The sequence below is a fragment of the Leopardus geoffroyi genome, chromosome C3, assembly GCF_018350155.1.
Source record: "Leopardus geoffroyi isolate Oge1 chromosome C3, O.geoffroyi_Oge1_pat1.0, whole genome shotgun sequence".
NCBI classification, from domain to species: Eukaryota; Metazoa; Chordata; class Mammalia; order Carnivora; family Felidae; genus Leopardus; species Leopardus geoffroyi.
This window is the reverse complement of record NC_059338.1, coordinates 142,023,065-142,043,782: the sequence shown is the minus strand read 5'-3', so window position 1 is coordinate 142,043,782 and position 20,718 is coordinate 142,023,065. Positions and strand designations below refer to the sequence as shown.

General features: G+C 39.6%; 1 protein-coding gene across 3 annotated transcripts in view; it reads left to right on the top strand.

The window, feature by feature from the left end:
- RAB2A (RAB2A, member RAS oncogene family) overlaps nt 1-19,443 on the top strand; it is an 87,535-nt gene extending 68,092 nt beyond the window's left edge. For all 3 annotated transcript variants that reach the window (XM_045455150.1, XM_045455153.1, XM_045455152.1), the window contains 2 exons: nt 15,964-16,032; nt 18,116-19,443. In XM_045455150.1, coding sequence (XP_045311106.1) covers nt 15,964-16,032; nt 18,116-18,211 — 165 coding nt within the window. In that variant the 3' untranslated portion in view covers nt 18,212-19,443. The remainder of the gene's footprint in view (nt 1-15,963; nt 16,033-18,115) is intronic.
- The last annotated feature ends 1,275 nt before the right edge of the window (nt 19,444-20,718 follow it).

The window sequence follows — 20,718 nt, the reverse complement described above, 5'->3', positions numbered from 1 at the left end:
GATTCAGGCAAGTTGAAAATAAAATGATTGGAAAAGATAGATCATACAAGCATTAATCAGAGGAAGGCACGTGTGGCTCTCTTTAGACTTAACAAAGAAAATTGCCAGAGACAGAGTAGGACGTTATATAATAATAAAAGAAAAGTCTGCCAGGAAGACCTAGCGATCCTAAATGTGTATGTACCAAAGAATACAGCTGCAAGATAATGTGAAGCAAAAACCAATAAAGCAACTGGAAATAAACTAGACAGTAGAATTAAACTAGAAATCGATAACAGCCTCCAATTATGATTGTGGATTTGCCTATTTCTCCTTTCAATTCTGTTAGCTCTGGTTATCAATAACTGGATAACTGGAAAGAAAATCTCCAGAAATTTGGAAACTGAACAACACCCACTTCTGAATAATCTGGGCCAAGGGGATGTCGTAAAGGAAATTTAAAAATACATTGAACTTTGAATGAAAATGAACTACAACATACTCTACTTTCTCAAATAGGAATTGAAGCCTTCTCAGCTTACTAAAAAGCATCTACAAAAACCCACAGCTAACATTAGGCTGCATGTTTTACTCCGTAGATCAGGAACAAGGCAAGGATGTCTGTGCTCATCATTATTCAAGATATTGGTGGAAATCGTAGCTAGTGCAATAAAGCAGGAAAGGGAAATAAAGGCAGAGAGGAAGAAGTAAAACTTTTTATTTGTGGCTGACAGGATTGTCTCTAGGAAATTCCAAGGAATTTACATACACACACAAAAGCTAGTTAGTAAGTGAGTTCAGCAAAATTTCAAGATACGAGACAAATATATAAAAACATACTGTATTTCTGGGGTACCTGGCTGGCTCAGTCAGTAGAACATGTGACTCTTGACCTTAGGGTCATAAGTTTGAGCCCCATGTTGCACATCGAGTTTACTTTAAAAGATCTATTGTATTTCTGTGTATAGCAATGAACACCAAAATTTAAAATACAATACCATCTATAATCCCACAAGAAGAAAATGAAATACCTAGTATAAATCTAAGAATAACATGTACAGGACAGGACATGTGTGCTCAAGACTGCAAAATGCGGATGAAAGAAATTAAAGAAGATCTGAATAAATGGAGAGACATACTATGTTCATTGTTTGGAGTATCCTACCTAATAAAGATGTCACTCCTTCACAAATTGACATAGAGGTTTAACCCAGTTTGTATCAAAATTCCAGTAAGATTTTTCTGTAGATATTTGACAACATTATTTTAAAATATAGGTAGAAAGGCAAAGGACCTAGAGTAGCTAAAACAATTTTGAAAAAGAATAAGGGAATCACTCTTTGATTTCAAGCCCTAATGTACACTATGTGATAACAGTAAAGGAACAGATACATACGGCAGTGGGACAGAATAGAGGATCCATAAATAGACCCCACACAGATATGCCCAACTGATTTAACAAAGGTGCAGAAACAACTCACAGAGGAAGATAGCCATTTCAAGAAATGGTGTTCTAGGAACAATTGGACATCCATAGACAGAAAAAAAAATGCATCTTACACAAAAACTAACTCAAAAGAGATCATACTTTTAAATGTAAAACATTCAGATACTTTTATGGGGAACAAGGAGAAAATCTTCATCTAGTGGTAGGCATGCTTGTCACTAAAAGCATAATCCATAAAAGGAACAATTGGTAAGTTCTTTAAAATTTTTGCTCTGTGAATGATGGTGGTAAGAGAACAAAAAGGCAGTCTACAGACGGGGAGAAAATACTTATAAACCAAATATCCAACAAAAGACTAGTATCTAGAATAAAAAAAAAACTCTCAAAACTCAATAGTTAAAAAAAAGAAAAAAAGTCCAGTTAGAAAATGGGCAAAAGTTGGGACCAGAGATTCATCACAAAGGACATGTAAATGGAAAATAAGCACTTAAAAAGGTATTCAACATCGCTACCTGTTAGGAAAATGCAACTTAAAACATCCATGGTAGCACACTACACACCCATTAGAATAGCTAAAATAAAAAAGCGACAATATCAAATGCTGACAAGGATATGGAGAAACTAGATCACTCCTACATTGCTGGTGGGAATGTAAAATGATACGGCCACTCTGCAAACAATTTAGGGATGCCTGGCTGGCAGGCAGCAGAGCAAACAACTCTTGATCTCAGGAGTCCTGAGTTTGAGCCCCATTGTTGGGGGTAGAGTTTACTTAATAAAAAATAAATAAATGTTTAAAAAAAAACTAGGGGTGCCTGGCTGTCTCAGTCAGTGGAGCATGCGATTCTTGATCTCAGGGTTGTGGGTTCAAGCCCACATTGGGTGTAGAGATTACTTAAAAATTTAAAATAAACCTAGACATTCAACTACCTACCAGTTGTATCTCTGAGCATTTATCCCAGAGAAATGAAGATTTCTATTTAACCCAAAAACTGGTACATAGATGTTCATAGCATCTTTATTCACAATAGCCAAACACTGGAAACAACCTAGATGTCTTTCAACAGACCGATGGTTAGACAAAGTGATACAGTACATCCATCCATACCATGGAATACTACTCAACAAGTAAAAAAGGAGGAACAATTGATACATGCAACCACTCGGATGAGTCTCCAGAAAACTGTGCTTAGTGAGTAAAGTCAGTCCCAAAAGGTTGCATACTGTATGGTTCTACTTATATGATTTTGATTTTGAAATGACAAAATTGGAGAAATGGGAGCAGATTAGTCACTGCCAAGTTTAAGGAGGGTGGAAGAGAAGTGTGTATTGTTGTAAAAAGACAACATGAGGGGGGCGCCTGGGTGGCGCAGTCGGTTAAGCGTCCGACTTCAGCCAGGTCACGATCTCGCGGTCCGTGAGTTCGAGCCCCGCGTCAGGCTCTGGGCTGATGGCTCAGAGCCTGGAGCCTGTTTCTGATTCTGTGTCTCCCTCTCTCTCTGCCCCTCCCCCGTTCACGCTCTGTCTCTCTCTGTCCCAAAAATAAATAAACGTTGAAAAAAAAAAAAAAGACAACATGAGGGATCCTTATAACAGAAATGTTCTGTATCCCTTTTGCAACATTTCGATTATGACAACATACTATACATTTCCAAGATACTGCCGTTGGGGGAAACCAGGGAAAGGTTACACAAGATCTCTTTGTATTATCTCTTAAATCTGCATGTGAATCTCTAATTATCTCAAAAAGTTTGATCAAAATATACATACAAATACACATACACAATAACCACATACAAACAACTTTAACCTATTCTTAAAGATCGTAGTGGCAATTAAAACAAAAAAAAATTAAAGATTAAGAAGCCTCACAGTTCTATTAAAAAATACTAATTTGAGGGGCGCCTGGGTGGTTCAGTCGGTTGAGCGTCCGACTTTGGCTCAGGTCATGATCTCGCGGTCCCTGAGTTCGAGCCCCGCGTTGGGCTCTGTGCTGACAGCTCAGAGCCTGGAGCCTGTTTCAGATTCTGTGTCTCCCTCTCTGACCCTCCCCCATTCATGCTCTGTCCCTCTCTGTCTCAAAAATAAATAAACGTTAAAAATTTTTTTTTAAAATACTAATTTGAGGATATGGAACACAGTTATAAAAGCTTAAGTGATATTTTTTGAATTTACAAAGAACACATTTCTTTTTCAAATTATTAAGTTATTAATTTTTTGTTAAATATGGCTCTTTGATGAGTCTCTGTCACATTTCTGCACAGAGCAGATTTTTATACAAACAACCAGGTTCTTCCATGTTAAACATTATGTGTTTTAGCTTATGCCTAACAAATAATAAAGTTACTGTTGGGATTATTATGCATACATAGACTTTCTTAGTAAGATTGCTCAGAAGTAATCAAAGAAGGAATTATATTAATATTCAAAGCAAACTCAGTTCATTCATGACCTTTGTGCGTGTCACACTTCAAAACCCAATTAGGTATATCATTAAAGAGCACTTTTATGATGGTATATGTTTATGCATTAGTTTATTTTTCTACGTCAGCTGTATTAAAGAGTTTTGGTCAGCTCACAATAAGATTCATGGCACTGCTACTTTAAATCAATTTAAACAGTTGTCACCATTTAAAAAAGTAAACCCATATATCTGTCATCAGGCTTTAGAAGTTATCACCATTTTGACATTTTGATGATCTTGTTTTATTATGTCCTCTGTTTTTTAAGAAATTCCAGAAATATTTCACCTATAAATATTTCATTGGCAGTAATTTAAAAACCTACAATGCGATACCATTATTATACCTAACAAACATAGCAGTAATTCCTTGATAATATCTGATATCAAGTATGAATGGCATGCTTTTTATTTCATTCAGCAATTAATGTTGGAAAACAAGTACTTAGTTTCTCCGAGGTCAGAAAAGACTAACAGGTGTTGTGTCTGCCCTGAGAAGAGGGAAGGAGGAGAGCTAAGCATTTCTCCGGCATCTGCCTTGTGATACGTGCTCAGTGCCAGTGCCTGTGCCTGTGGCAGGAAAGCCAACACCTCAGTGGGAAAGGACGCAGCTCATAAAATTGCAGTATACTGTCTCCAAGATGTGAGCAAGAATTAGCCAGCTAGAATTAGAGCGAAAGAGGAATCACGATGAAACATAAGAGCTAAATATGCTACTTTCACGGGGTCCATAGATTCTTAGTGGCTCAGGCTCGGCATTGGAGCACATAGGAAATTAATTTCAGGGACGTTTGCTCTGAGTACAGTGTCTTCTGTTTCTTGCTTTCTAAGGACTTGGATTCGCCAAAAATGCCATCCTCCGGGAGAGAGGCAGTTTAACACAGTGGGTTGAACCTCATGCTCTGGGCTCAGACAGGAATTTCTTCTCAGCTTACTGCCTAACCTTGGAGGGCCCATTTCTGGGAAAGTGGATCATATGAGGAGTTAAAAGAATGAGACAGCTATTCTAGGGGCCCCTGGGTGGTTAAGCATCCAACTCTTGGTTTCATTTCCGGTCATGATCTCACGGTTCATGTGTTCGAGCCCTGCAACAGGCTGTCTGCTGTCAGCACAGAGCCTGCTTCAGATCCTGTCTCCCTCTCTCTCTGCCCCTCCCCCACTCGCTTCTCTCTCTCAAAACTAAACATTTACCAAAAAAAAAAAAAAGTTTTAATAAATAAATTAAAAGGAAAGGATTTTTTTTTTTTTTTTCCAAGTCAGTTGTGTTTAGAGCTGTGCTTCTCAGATCACCTAGGAATCCTGTTGCAATGCAGATTCAGATTTGGTAGGTCAGGGTGTGGCCTGAAAGCCTGCATTTGGAAGTGGTGGTCCAGCATCTTCGAGCTGCTGCTCCTGGGCAGGCTTTGGGGAGTGTAGAGACCATGAAGTTCATTCAGCTCTGTTACCTAACAGAAGAACCTGGCCCACTAGTGTCCTTTCCTCTTCCTCAGAGACATTCCTTCAGACATTTTCATCCTTTTTCTCTAGTGATTCTTGGCTCTCAGCACGTAATTGCATAATCAAATTTCAACCATTTGAAAAGCAAAACCTGTCATTCCCAGTTCTTGGATGGTGTCTTCCATCCTCTAGTAAGTTCCATCTCTGTTTCCTCATTCTTTTTGACACCTCAGTTCACAGGTCGACTCCTCTACCTTGGCCAAGGTCACCCTGGACCTCCTAATTGCCTATCCTAACAAATGCTTTTCTGTTCTTACCTTAAACAGTCCCTTAGGGATATTTGAATCTTCAGTAGCCTATGTCCTTTTTCCTACCCCTTCATAGTCATGTATTCAGTTAATGTATATTGCTTTCTGCTTGTGTCTTGTTATTTCTACTGTTAAATCTCTCTCCAGGTTGTACATTTTTCAGTCCTCTACACTGGTTCCTCTGAGATCTTTCAAAACATGAAAATTGAGTGTCGCTCCCCAATTTTATTAAAAGCGTGTGGTGGGTTTTCCACCTCTTCAGAATCAAACTCCTTAGCTTGGAAGACAAGTCCCTTTATTTGCCAACACCACGCAATGTGCTTTCTATATTAAACTACGAGCTTATCAGCTGGGTGGCGCTCTTTAAACCCACCTCTGCAGAAAGTGCTCTCTGCCCTTGGAATGCCCTTTCTTCCTACCGTTTCTTTCAGGGATATAATGAAGCCTCATACCTCCTCTTGGAATGCCATGACACACCCTCCCTGCCCCCCCCCCCCCACCAGCCACCATGTACGTGCACACACACTTAAAACTTGTATACTCTCTTCTCTGTGCTCATTCCAGTCTCCTCCTGAGCATGAATTTATCTTTAGGTCTCTATCATGACACTTGGCCACGTTCCTTGAAAACCCAGGCTGTCTTCATCTCTGCATCCCCAGCGCCTTGCACAGGGTCTCCCCTGCACGGGAGACAACAGATGTTTGCATGATTCACTATTTATTTCATTACTTCAGCCTTGTCTCTCTTACTTCAGTCTTTAATCAGGTTATGCTTTGGTCCCACTGGTTAACATGTAGGTGGAATTCTGTCCTAAATTTACTTTGCCCTAAGCATTCTAAAAGCTGTGTGATTTTTGAAAACCCAGATGATCAGATTGGCTCCTCCTGTGATCAGGAGCTTCCTTCAGTAGCTGCCTAGGGTCTTTGTAGTTCGAAAAGATTTTTTTTAGACCCAGGGATAAATGTAGCAAAGGTTATGGCAGGCTAGGAAAAATACCCCTTCCGAAAAGACTCATGCTAACTTTCTGATGATTTCACAATACCCCAGAAGTGATGTATTATAATTATATATATGTAATTATATATATAATTGTGTATGTGTATATATATAGTTATATATAACTGTATAAATTAATAGTTTTGTAAATTTCATATGTAACTATATATGAAATTCTATATAAATATATATATAAATATGTATTTTTTCCTGTAATTCCTTCCCTGATTTTCTCTGTGTATTTTTGCAATAAAGTAAAATTTCATTTTCTCAGAGTTGTACATTACCCAAACTCACAGTTTTATATCTCCTGTGAGACCTACTAGTGATTGTGGTGTGAATAGTGGTTAGACTTTCCATTTTCTAAACAGTGTCTCTTTATCAGATATTCTCACTCTCTTAGCCATTTGATGGGTTATTTTTCCTTCTACTCATCAATTTTACTTAGAAAGTTTATGGGAAATCAGAAAAGTACATAAACATCAAAAATTTTTGAGGCAAAAGTTTTACTTTGAAAGTTTATGGGAAATCAGAAAAGTACATAAACATCAAAAATTTTTGAGGCAAAAGTCTAGTAATTTAAAATATCTTAAACTATTAGGGTGCCTAGCTGGCCCGGTCAGTAGAGCCTGTGACTCTTCATCTTGGGGTTGTAAGTTCGAGCCCACTTTGGATGTAGAGATGACTTAAAAATAAAATCTTTAGGGGCGCCTAAGTGGCTCAGTCGATTAAGTGTCCGACTTCGGCTCAGGTCATGATCTCATGGTTCGTGAGTTCGAGCCCTGCATCAGGCTCTGCGCCAACAGCTCAGAGCCTGGAGCCCACTTCAGCTTCTCTGTCTCCCTCTGTCTGCCCCTCCGCTGCTTGCGCTCTGTCTCTCACATTGTCTCAAAAACAAACATTTAAAAAAATAATAAAATCTTTAGGGGTGCCTGGCTTCTCAGAAGAACATATGACTCTTCATCTAGGGGTCATGAGTTCGAGCCCCATGTTGGGGTAGAGATGAGTTAAGTAAATAAACTGTAAAAAATCAAATCTTTAAAAAAAATGGAACATTGGAAAATCGAGACTGGAAATTCCTGGCTTAGCTGCTAACGTCCTAAAAGATAGAGCCAAGATAATAGCTGAAAGCATGGTCAGCTAACGACACTCAGACAGATTACAGCAACTTGCCAAGCCATCCACACAGGTAGGATAGGTGGATTTCTACGTCTAGGGAAAACACATGACTTGTGTAACTAGAAAGATGAACAGTTTCAAGGCCCTTCGCTAGTATTCGTGTCCTGCCCCAGTACTTGAAAACCAACGGACTCAATTTGCTTCGAGAGGACATCTTACTCGCCTTGGGCTGCCTTCTAAGTGGTGGAACAGGCGTTGCCGCAGAGCTGGAATGTGGTGTGAACTGAAGGCTTTGTTTTCCCCTTAACCCTGTTCTCAGTGCCAAGGCTACCACACAGCTTTCCACTGGAAATTTGACTTGACCTTACGAGGCTTCCAGCATCCTTCGAGGAGTGTTTAATAAATGTTACTCTCCTCGCCTGGTTAGAAGATTTTGCTGACTAGCAGCAGTTCCTCGCCCCCTTGTTTGGCCATCACCCTTCGGGAACTTGAAGGATCATCTAAGCCAAGCTGATTTTGAAAGTTACAACCATTTTTTTTCCTAAGCCAAGGTAGCTAAACATTACTGGAGGAAGTCATGCTGATAAGTGCATATCACACACTTACACACTCACACATTCGTTGTGCATATTCATACGTAGGCACACAGTTATGTAGATCAACTACCAAGAATTTCCCACTTGCATGTGACATAAGCATTAGAATTCCATGTGTCTAAAACAAACTCTTCATTCTCTCTTTGAAATGTGATTTTTTTTTCCTTTTTTATTTACCTCAGTTCACAGCATACCCTTCCGTGTCAGTCACTTCAGCTAAAAGTGGAATCATCCTTAAACACCTTACCATTCTTGCCTTATTCTTTACCAAGTCCTGTTAATTTCTCCAAAGTAGATACTAAGTTTGATCTTTACTTTCCATTCTTGTCACCACTGTTAATTTGGCAGGCCTTCATTTCTTACCCGGGTTATTGGTTTAGACTGTACTGGTCTCCTTGTTGTCAGCCAGCCTTTCTTCATAGTAAAATAATAAAATGAAACCTAATATAAATGAAAATTCCCTTGAGTTGTGTTAAAGCTAAGAAGTGATCCTGATAAAAGGAAGATAAATATGGACAGGACGTTAATCCTGCTAATCTTGCTACTGCTGCAGTTGTGCGTGGTCTTGGGCGAGTCATTTCTCCTTCTGCAGCCCACTCTTAGAGAGTCCTCCCTCTATACAATGAAAGCTTCTGTAGATCAGTGGGTTTAGCAGTGGCCCTCTTGCTTCTAATGAAACACAGAAAAGCATGAAAGAAAAAAAGCAGAGCGGCGCCTGGTGGCTCGGTCAGTTAAGCGACTGACTCTTGATTTTGGCTCAGGTCATGATCTCACAGTTAGTGAGTTTGAGCCCCACGTCAGGCTCTGTGCGGCTGTGCAGAGCCTGCTTAGGATTCTCTCCTGCTACCCCTCCCCTGCCCACACACATATACCCTCTCTCTCAAAATAAACTTAAAAAAATAAAGACAGAGAAGGATATGCCATGAAAAATGAGGAGGAAAGAGGAGGTTCATAGGGCTGTCCCTACTTCCTTCTTCACCCCAAGAGGTGGCCCCTGCATGAAATATAATTTGAAAGCCATTGTATTGGATAATGTATGTATGAGTTCTCTCTCAGTGAAACTAAAATAGAATCAGAACATTTTTTTTAAGTTCATTTATTTATTTTGAGTGACAGAAAGAGCGGGGGGAGGGGCAGAGAGAGAGAATCCCAAGCAGACTCCATGCTGTCAGCACAGTACCTGACATGAGGCTCAGTCTCACGGTGAGATCATGATCTGAGCCGAAGTCTAGAGTCGGATGCTTAAACAGCTGAGCCACCCAGGCACCTCTAGAATCAGAACATTTTAAAGCCACAGAATTTGAAGGAGTTTTGTGTTTAAACTGCCTAATCTTGAATTCTAGTCTCATGTTCTTTTCACAAGACTTCCCTGTCTTTGCATATTTAAGTCTGCTCTCAATATATTTGATTCTTCAGTACTCACTATACACATTTTATGTTGCTCACTTAATTTTTTAAGTTTATTTTGAGAGACAGCAAGAGCAAGTGGAGGAGGGGCAGAGAGAAAGGGAGAGAGAATCCCAAGCAGGCTCTGCACTGTCAGTACAGAGCCTGATGCAAGGCTCAAACCCACAAAACCATGAGATCATGGCCTGAGCCAAAATCAAGTGTTGGGACGCTTAACCGACTGAGCCACTCAGGCGCCCCTCTCGCTTACTTTTTAAATGTTTGCTTTTTATTTTAATTCACCAAAGAGTATCAATCACTGTTTCTTTCCTTTAGTCTGCAGTGTGTCAAGGCACATTCACATACAGCACGTGTACCCTCTTCTGTTGTCCCCACACGCCATTGCCCGCACACCTTCCTGATGGCGAAAGCTAGCAAGAAGTGAGTTCTTAACTATGCGCCAAGCACTGTTCTCAGTGGTCTGCGTTCATCCTCCCAAAGACTCTATGACATAGGCACCATTATTATCCTCAAGTTAACAAGAGGTTAAGCAGTGGGTCCAGAGCAACACCTCCAGTAAGAGGTGGCACTGGAGCTTGAACCTGGACGGTCTGGTTCTAGAGCCCCACTTGTGGCCATTCCACTAGCCTTCCTGGCATAACTGCTTCATCCCACAGAGTTTCTTAGAAACAAATGAAAGAAAATAAATGCATTTCCTTGTTTTTATACACACTGTAAATTTCTTTCAAAAATAATGCAAACTTGTGCAAATGACTTAGCAGGTTGACTGGCCCATAGTGACTACTTAGTAAATACCGGTTGTCATTAGATTCAGGTGTCAGATGGACACCTGTAATGTTCATGGCATTGATTAGGAAACGAGAAGAAAATTAAACAGCATTTTAGTTACTTCGTGTTTCCCAGTTCTCAAAAAGAAACTAGACTCACTGATTTCACAGGATACTTTACTGTCTAGCATCTATTCAAGATGTTTATTTTTTCTTAAAGATTTTATTCTTAAGTAATCTCTACATCCAACATAGGGCTTGAACTCACAACCCCGAGGTCAAGAGTCGCGTGCTCCACCGACTGAGCCAGCCGAGTGCACCTGTTCAAGATGTTTAAATGAAACTAAGATACTTTGATTTATTTGGAATTCTTACCTCGCAGATGTTAGACATTTTTTTCTTGCCACCAGATGGCAGCATGTTACATAAGGAAATAATTTAAAATCTTCTACTCTGTTGCAGACAATTTATTTTCACTATTTTGCTTTAAAAACTGTTAAACCATAAGAAAAATGACATATTACTCTATTTTCCCCTTTGCCTCTATTCTGTCTCGTCGGCTGTGAAGAAAGGCTCTCTTAGCACGTTGTCCTTGGCCTGCATCTGGGCCTGCCTTAGTCCCGCCCTGCACACGTTCTCCCTCTGTCAGCGCGGAAGGTGTATTTTTCCTGCATCTTCAATAGAGATTTAAGCCCCTGTGCTCAGATTCTCCCAACTAAATTGTTTTAGTTTGGCAGCAGTAGGAATTGTATCCACCTCCTCCCTGTGTCTTCCATAGTACCTAGGGAAGTGCTGAGTCTAAGGTAACAATTTAATAGGTGCCCTTTCACCCAAGGGTGAAATGACAAATGATAGGCTATGCATCAGCTTGTGTGTTGAATATTTATTTGAATTTAATGCATTTGTACTTCTTTATGGTTATGTTTATTTTAATGTTTGCTATGGAAAGTCACTGAAAATTTAAATTTGGGTATTAGGACCATTAGATAACTACTGCCAACGGTTGAAAGATTAGTGTCAGAGGTGGAAGGCAATTAATGGCTAACGAAGGTGAAGGACTGACCATGGCAATTAATCAAAGTAGGGCAGAGAGGGAGAGCTAATGGTGAAATGAAGAGAGAGTCGGGCCTCTGATACTGGCATGAGTCCCGGGCAGGAAAGCAAGAGACTCACCAAATGCACTTGGCTACCTGGAAATCTGTTTCTACTTCATAATTGTGGACCTGCCTAGATAGTGTTTGTTTCACAGTGCTAATAACATAATCCTTTGACCTGGGTTTCTCAGCAAATGTTTTCTTCTTCTTCCGCAACCTCTTTATTAATACTCAGATTTGACTATCGTTCTGATGTTCCTGCTTACCGTTCCGACTGATGGGTCACAAAGCCCGCGGTGATCTTGTTTTGAAAGTATTGCACTAATGTTAAAACTTTTCTGTAGGTGTGCCATCAGCTTGCTTCATTTTTCTGATAAGAAATAGGTATTGCAGATTAATTCCCTAGGTTACAGCCTCTCCTTAAAGACGAGCCATCATCAACAGCGCCATACTCCATCCACCATCAGGAGCTGTGAGATTCCACAAGTCTGCTGCCCCCACAGCTGCCGCCCTATGCAGGCTCCCCCATTGCCTCTGCCTCTGATACTGCACATGCTCATCCCCGCCTCCCACTCCCAGACACGCCCTCACACAGGCTCCCCTTTTCTTCCCCCTGCCCCCACCTCAGAATTTGTTTGTATAGCTTGGGAAATCGAAAAAGTGAAACTGGTTAAAATTGGAAGAAATTTCAAGTATAAGACTGTCCTGTGAAAGCACGATGAGTTTTAATGTAAAGGTTTGTAGTAGTATCTAGTTAAATCATTGCTCATTGCCTCATTTTTGTCTGTGTTCTAGAGGCATTTCACATTGTTACATCTCTACCTTGAAAAATACATATGGGGACTGCTTTTTAGTGACTAGAACAATGAGCAATTAAAATACTAGCCAATTATTGTAAGAGGTATGTCTTGTCTTTTCGACTTCTTAATGTGCTTGCAGCTTTAGGGGACAGCTGTTGTCTGTAACACCCAAGGCTCGTATCTTAGAAGTTTCATTTCGTGGTGAATAAGCCTTAACAGTGTTTGGTTAATTTCTTTATATTTGGGGATTCAACAATTTGTCTATAGCCACAGACTTTTAAAACACGTGCACTGATGTCTATATTTATTATATTGGGTTTTAAACTGAGGACTCCTTAAAATTAATCATTAATTAATCATTTAATAATACATATTATGAAGTATTATTAATTTTGCTGCCGTGTAGATAAAACAACCCATATATATGTGTGTGTGTGTTCTTATATATATTTATAACACCATATATGTTAGTGTTCTAACATATATATATATAGTGTTCTTCTTACAATATATGCCTGGAGGGGGTGGAAGATATTTCAGTGTTTGCAATATATAATCATGAGTTGGATGGCAAGTAAATGTAGCATTGAAGACGATTTCATTGAGATGGGGGGAATCATGAAAGAAAATATAACCATTTGTTGTATTTCAATTGTGATGAAATTAACTACGTTTTTTCAGATCCAAAATACATCTTAAGTTCATTGGGTACAATTGTTCTTAAAGCTACTTAATCAAGTATTAAGTACTATTCATGTAATAAAATTAGAAGTGACTTAGGAAATTTCATATAGCATATCTCTCTGGAGCCAGTTTTTAAAATAATTCATCAACAGATTAGGAAAAAAGTCCATTTATTACATAAATTGGCACAGGTAATGACTTTCATGGTACAAATGCCTGTTTGTATGAACTCGTTTATGGGATTCTGCAGTTCTGTCTGATGTTCTAGGGAGATGTACACATGCGGGTGTCCCTTCAAGGATTTCCAGCCCTGTGAATTTATGAATCTGTTGACTTCAATATTTAGTTAGCCTGGTTTCTAAGGTCATCGCCATAATTGACATGTTATTGGAAATAAAGTTAAGTTTTCCTTTATTTATAAGGGTTAACTTCAGTTTTGAAGAACGTGAATCAATTCATAGTTGGCCGGAAGCCAGTGTCTCCTTCACGTCGCTGTAACTCAGCACACACACGAAAAGCGCACTCGCTTCCTAAGTGCCTTGTGAATCTGCAGTGATTAATTCTTCTCATTATTTTGCTGCAAATTCTCATGACCCTCTCTGATGATTCGATCAGCCACTTAGAGTTTATGCATATTCATATCTCTGCGCTCCTGCCGCAGTCGCTCACGTCTCCTTCGCTGACTGGTGTGTTCTTGGTGCGGTAATTGAGCCGCAGTAGATTGATTACTCTGGGGAGCTGTAAGGCCTTTAAAGGTGAAAACATATCAGTCCTGTTAATTAGGAAACAAAAGCTCCGGTGGCAAGTTCAGCAGTCAGATGTTTCCAGTGTAGAAAAGACGAAAGGTATGATTGGTTCCTCTCCATGAACCTGTTTACTTTTTAAATTTGGAATTAAATCTGTATCAGTGCTAGTGGAGAATAGCCTGGTTTTGTGGATTTTCATAGACTGCCCACTGAAGAGGACCTGGCTTATAATATTAATACTATGATCTGTGACCTCTCAAGTCGGATTGGTTAGAACGTGAGTTTATAGGGGCGCCTGGGTGGCGCAGTCGGTTAAGCGTCCGACTTCAGCCAGGTCACGATCTCACGGTCCGTGAGTTCGAGCCCCGCGTCGGGCTCTGGGCTGATGGCTCAGAGCCTGGAGCCTGTTTCCGATTCTGTGTCTCCCTCTCTCTCTGCTCCTCCCCCGTTCATACTCTGTCTCTCTCTGTCCCAAAAATAAATAAACGTTGAAAAAAAAAAAAATTAAAAAAAAAAAAAAAAAAGAACGTGAGTTTATAAACCCCTTCTGTAGCATTGGTAATATTTACGTAAAATGCCTTAATATTTATTTTTTATTTTAGTTATTTGTTTTTAATGTTTATTTATTTTTGAGAGAGAAAAAGAGACAGAGGGTGAGCGGGGGAGGGGCAGAGAGAGAGTGAGGGAGACACAGAACCCGAAGCAGGCTCCAGGCTCTGAGCTGTCAGCACAGAGCCCGACGTGACGAGCCGTGAGATCATGACCTGAGCCGAAGTCGGACGCTCAACCGACTGAGCCACCCAGGCGCCCCATAGTTAGTTATTTTTTAAGTAATCTCTACCCCAGCATGGGGCTAGAACTCACAAACCCGAGATCAAGGGTCAGTCACATGCTCTACCGACTGCTTAATATTTTATATAAATATAGAATGCTTGTGGGTTAATTTTGGCATTTAGAGGCTTAATTTGGTTTAGTATTTTAACACTGATTTTTTTTGTCAACTTAGTAGTTGCTATGTGGAAAAAGGGTGAAACTTTATTCAGTGTGGCATAAAAGTTGAACAGCTTTTTATCTCTTTATCATAAGTTTCCGTTGATTCTTTCCCTCTTAAACTGTGTGTTAAAGTAATACATTGTCCTGACAAAAACGATCCTGTGTGGAACAGTGGCCTCTGAAAGTCAGCTCGTTTCAACATGGAAGCCTTTGGAGTTCATCCTCACTGACGTCTTTTCCTCATGTGTGCTCTTCTCATGTTATGGTATTTCTGCGGCACATCCCCTCCCCGTCCCCCAGGGATGAATTTTTCTTTTGGGATATAGTTCATACACCATAAAATATGCCCTTTTTCAGGGTACGATTCAGTGGGTTTTAGTGTATTCACAGAGTGGCACAACCATCACTACTGTCTGATTCCAGAACATTTTTATCACCCCAAAAGAAACCCCGTGCGCATTAGCAGTCACTCTCCGTTTCTCCTAATCCCAAGAATCTACTTTTTCTCTCCATGGGTTGACCTCTTCTGGACATTTCAGTAAATGGAATCCTACCATGCGTGGTCTTTTATATGTAGCTGCTTTTACTTAGCATGATGTTTTCAAGGTTCATCCACATTGTAGTATGAATCAGTACTTCATTTTTTTTTTGAAGGCCGAGTAATACTGTATTATAAGGTTATACCACCTTTTGGTTTTCATTCATCAGTGGACTAACATCTGTGTTGTTTCCTCTTTTCGGCTGTTGTTACAAATAATGAACATTCATATACATCCTTGCCTTGTGGTTGATCTTGATCTTTAGGAAAATGTTCAGTCTTCACCACTTGCTGTGATGTTAGCTGTGAATTTTTCATAGATGCTATTTATCAGGTTGAGGAAATCCCCTTGTGGTCCTATTCTGTTGAGTGTTTTTATCATGAAAGGTTGTTAGATTTTGTTAAATGCGGCTTCTGCCTCTTTTGAAGTGATCATATGGGTTTTCTCTTTTATTCTATTGGTTAATATGGTGTATTACATTGGTTGATTTTCTTGTATGGAACGTCATGATATTCTACAGAGTTTTTATATAATGTTTTACTGTTGTGGTTTTATATAATTGGAATCAGTTTCTCTACTTTATATTTCAGGCATTTATTAATACAGCGAAAGAAATTTATGAAAAAATCCAAGAAGGAGTCTTTGACATTAATAATGAGGTATGTGTGTGTGTGTGTGTGTGTGTGTGTTATTGGCTAATATTAATTTAGAATTGAATTTTAGTTACTACATAGATTCATGATTTTCTGTTCTTTTTAATTCCTAAAATGAATTTATGACGTCAGTTAACACACTATGATCATCTAACCAAAAATTTGTTACATGCTTCTAATGGGTAAATGTTTATGTTCTAATAGAGCATCACTTTCTGAAGATGGATTAAAATAAGTAACCCTATCCATTTATTGCAAGCAATGCAAAATAAGATAAATCCTCCAAAGAGAGGAGAAATGCCACTTTCATCCACACGTCCATCTGGTGTCATCTGCTTTGGGGAATCATTTTCTAGTGTGTAAATGCCCATACTATGTTACTAATGCAAGATGCTCTCTCTGTTATCTAGTATGAAAGAGGGACATATCTAGTTTGGAAATTACTCCCTGTATAGCATTGTATGTTTTCATGAGACTAATATATGTAATTGGCAATTAACGTTGTTTTTGGTTTTGTTATTGTCCTTTTTGTAGAATTATTTTGAGCCAGTTTTGATGAATATGATTAGGATAAAATACAAAGCCTCGAAGCATACAATCCAGAGTGTTTACCGAAGGGCATCGTTCTGACCTAAATCCCCACTATGCATTTATTCTTACTTATTTCAGAATGTTTATTGAATATGTAGTATATTATTTAGTCTTACACAAATATTTTTGCCATTCCCGTGGTAAGACTTCGTGCTTCCAAGAGAAAAGCCCTTACTCCTCCTACAGTTGCAATTAGGAAAGCTTTGTGTTAGAAATCCTTGACTGCACGTGTGGCTCTTGGCCTGTACATGAACGAGGCTCTTCATTATTTCATTATTTGCCTCAATATTCTTTGCTAAAACAGACAACCATTTGCCTGAGGTTTCCAGAAAGTACTTGATTTTCTCATTTCTTTTAATTCGGAGGAGTAGGTTTTCTCAATCCTATCTTCTGAGCTTACGCGGCAGTAGATTTTGAGTTAATTTAAAGACGACACCGTGCGGAGACTAATGCCGTAGAAACTGAACAGCCACTGGGCCTCTGTTTCAAAGGGCACGCTCACTGTTTCTGCCTGGTTTCATATAGTAGCTGACTGCTTTGCTGTGCCTGCCGCAGCTTTGATTGTAATGTGCTGTCAGGAGCCAACAGGCCGTGCGATTTATTTGGCCCGGTGCCAAGTCTGACTCCTTGATTCCTCAAGAAGCTGCTACCAGCCCAGAGGGGGCAAAACCAATGAGCCATAGGGCATGCTTTTTATTAAAGAGGAGTCAAAAGAGCGAAAAGAAACCACATCAGCTGCTGTCAATACTGAGCTAGTGCCAGAAACCCCAAGGCCACTACCGTTGCAGAACAACTGCCAAGCACTATAAATCTGAGATTTACTGTGACGTCAAGTTTCCTTAAGAGCTTAATTTCTGAAGCTACCGTATTACTTTGCTCAAAGTGTTGTATTTTTAGGTAAAACCCACTTGAGGGAGTGCGGGTTAAGACAGAAGTGTGAGTTTGATGAATGAAAGAACTACTCTGTGTGTGGCTTCTTGGCAAGCTGCCATGTCTTTGGGGATCATAGAAATTATTGATGACACAGAACACTCATATGCCCTTAGCCCGTACAGCTGACTCAACACGGAACAGAAATGCCGTCCAGAGAAAAGGCCTTACGTTGTATCGTGGAGCCGCGCAGACTCTGCCTGCGTTTCTCTCTCAAAGGTTACCGGCAGACCCGCTCTCAGACGGTTTCTCCGTCGTGAGAATGCCCTGAAGGGCAGCGCTGCCTGGTTCCCCTTTACTCCTAAGTACCTGGTGTGATGAGGAATTCTTTTCAGAAACATTTCCACAGGATTATTTTTAGAAGGAAGGAACATCCCAGCCCCTGGGAGACACTCCTTCCAGTGTTGCGAAAATCTGCTTCATCTGTATTGTTTTTCTGAGTTGTTGGGTAAAATCATGTCCTTGGGAATTCCACGGGGTTCTTTAAATTTAGTTAAACCATATTATCTGGTTGGATCCCGTTAACTTCTTTTTTTTTTTTTTTAATCCCTTTCCCCTTTTATTTCAGGCAAACGGCATTAAAATTGGCCCTCAGCACGCTGCTACCAATGCCACACACGCGGGGAATCAGGGAGGACAGCAGGCCGGGGGCGGCTGCTGTTGAGTCCCTGTTTACTGTCTCGCTGCCCCAATGCGGCTACTCACTTCCTCTTTCACTCTGTCCTCCTGCTCAGCTGCGACATGAAACTGTTTGAAATGGCTTTATGTCACAGGAGACTTTAATCCTTCAAATTCTTGTATAACTTTGAATAAATGGTTAATGTTCACTTAAAAAGACAGATTTTGGAGATTGTATTCATATCTATTTGCATTTGATTTCTAGGTCAATTGATGTGATTATTTTTGTTAAATGTTGTCTTGTGCCCTTACCTATGAACTGAACTGTATTAAACACTACAGAGTCATCTTGAGCATTTTAAATCAGTTTGTGTGGTTAGGTTTCCCAACACCCGTGGTGACCTAATGTTTAATATTACAGAACTGTCCTCAAGAAGTTTGTCAGTTTTCAAGGCTATAAGGAAAACCAGGACTCCTTTAATTCTGTATTTATCATTTACTTTCTGTATATACAGTTTAACCTGCTTGGGTGTAATTTGCCAAGCTTGAATTCTTTAATGCATTTGCATAAATTCTATACTGTTTAGAGCTTAAAGCTACAGAAGCATTGTTAGGAATTGCTCGGACACTGAATTTTAAACTTTTTGACATTGTTAACAAGCATGTTCATCCTTTCTTGTCACTAGTCCAAGAAAATATGCTTAATGTACATTTACTAAAGGCTATGTGTGCGTTAACCTGTTTTAATGCCAAAAGTTTGCTGTATGTCCACAGTTTCTTTAAGATCTCTTCAGAAAAGGATTTGTTTGCCTTAATGAATACTGTCGGGTAAAAACACAGTATAATGAGTGAACTGGGCAGAAGCACGAACTCCCTACACCTGAGCGACTCCAAGAAGAATGAATGTCCACATTTAGATGGCGCATTGAAGACTTTAATCTTTCCTTCAACACAATAATGTTTTCTTTTGCTTTTATTCCCATGATTTCTAAGTATATTTTTCATGCAGGACAGTTTTTCAACCTTGATGTACAGTGACTGTGTAAAATTTTTCTTTCAGTGGCAACCTATAATCTTTAAAATATGGTAAGCATCTTGTCTGTTTTGAAGGGGATACGACAATAAATCTACCAGATGGAAAATCCTGTTGAAAGTAGAAAAGCTTTAGTAATTTACTCAGTGTGGTGGTTTTTATCCTTTTTTTTTTTTTCTCTCTCTCCCTTGGTCTATAATGAAATTGTTACAGCAGTGCAAAATAAAATCCTATGTATAAAAGTGTTCTTTTTTTATTATGACCACATCATTTTTTAATGTCTTTTTGTAGGCCACGCTTTTACGCTTATTTAAAAAGCAGATCTTTTAAAGGGTCAGCATGTTTAACACCCTTTGTAAAAATTTTGCTTAAATGTGATCACCCTCTTCAATACTGAAATTCTTTTGGTTGCTGACGATGGAAGGAAGTATTTCCTACTTCTCGGTGAGCACAAAGGTACATACAAACTATAAGAAGGGTTAATAAAGAAGTTCTGAGTATGAACCTACTTTGAATTCACTCACTTCAGCAACTCTCCGCAGATGTTCCCTGAAGATTCAGCAATACTCTGTCAAAGGTCTGACATCACTCTTGCGGGAAATCACCTAATGTTATCTTAGGTTTGTTTTCACTAGCTCCTGGAGGCCAGAGGGACAGGTGAGAGAAAATCAAGTTTCCCGAGTATCGTTATTATCAACTTGTCTTTCCTTAACGTGCACAACTCAAATGTACTGCTCTTAACAATTCACGCTCCTCGGTGATGAGTAGAAGAAGTCGGGGCAACACGGGCTTGTTATGCTCTACGCCAGGAAGGGGATGCGTCTTTGGAAACTGCTGTTTTTAAGCCGTTGTTAACTTTTCCAAAAGCTTAACGTGTTTCTTTTCCACGCTGTGTCCCCTAAGCGTAAGAGGGGAAACTCCTGGTAAAAACAACAGCAGACGAGCACATGTATTTTCATACCCTAAGGAAACACGGAGCCCTCCTACGGCCCCTACCGCAGCAACCTTAGTCGGCTTTAGTCTTGGGCAGCAGGGGTGAGTAGTAGACTTCTATAATTCGTTACTACTTTCTCTGCGAATCTCATCTGCCCTTCAGAAATACATGCAACGAATCCCTCCGCGTCAGTTGACAAGAGCAGTGTCAGTGTCTGGTTTCTACTCTTTGCTCACTTTTTTATCCCTGTCATGAACATGTGATGTTGGCCCCTGTCACGGAATGCTTAATACCATCATTGAGTCTTTAATTGATCTTTGATCAACTTTTGCAGCATCTACGGATACATTCAAGAGCTAGAAAATCAGTCACTAACAAAATAACAACTTTCAATGTCTTAACAGGTAACATTCCAAAGTTACCTTTGGACTTCATCTTCATAAAAGCAGTGTTACTATCTGTCTTCCGAATCAAAGACAACTGAATCAGGAGCAGCTTTGTGAAAAAGTAGCATGTAATTTGATAATAAAATTCAAACAGCATGGGAGCTGAACTCGATCTTCATACACAGGTTGTTTTTAATTTT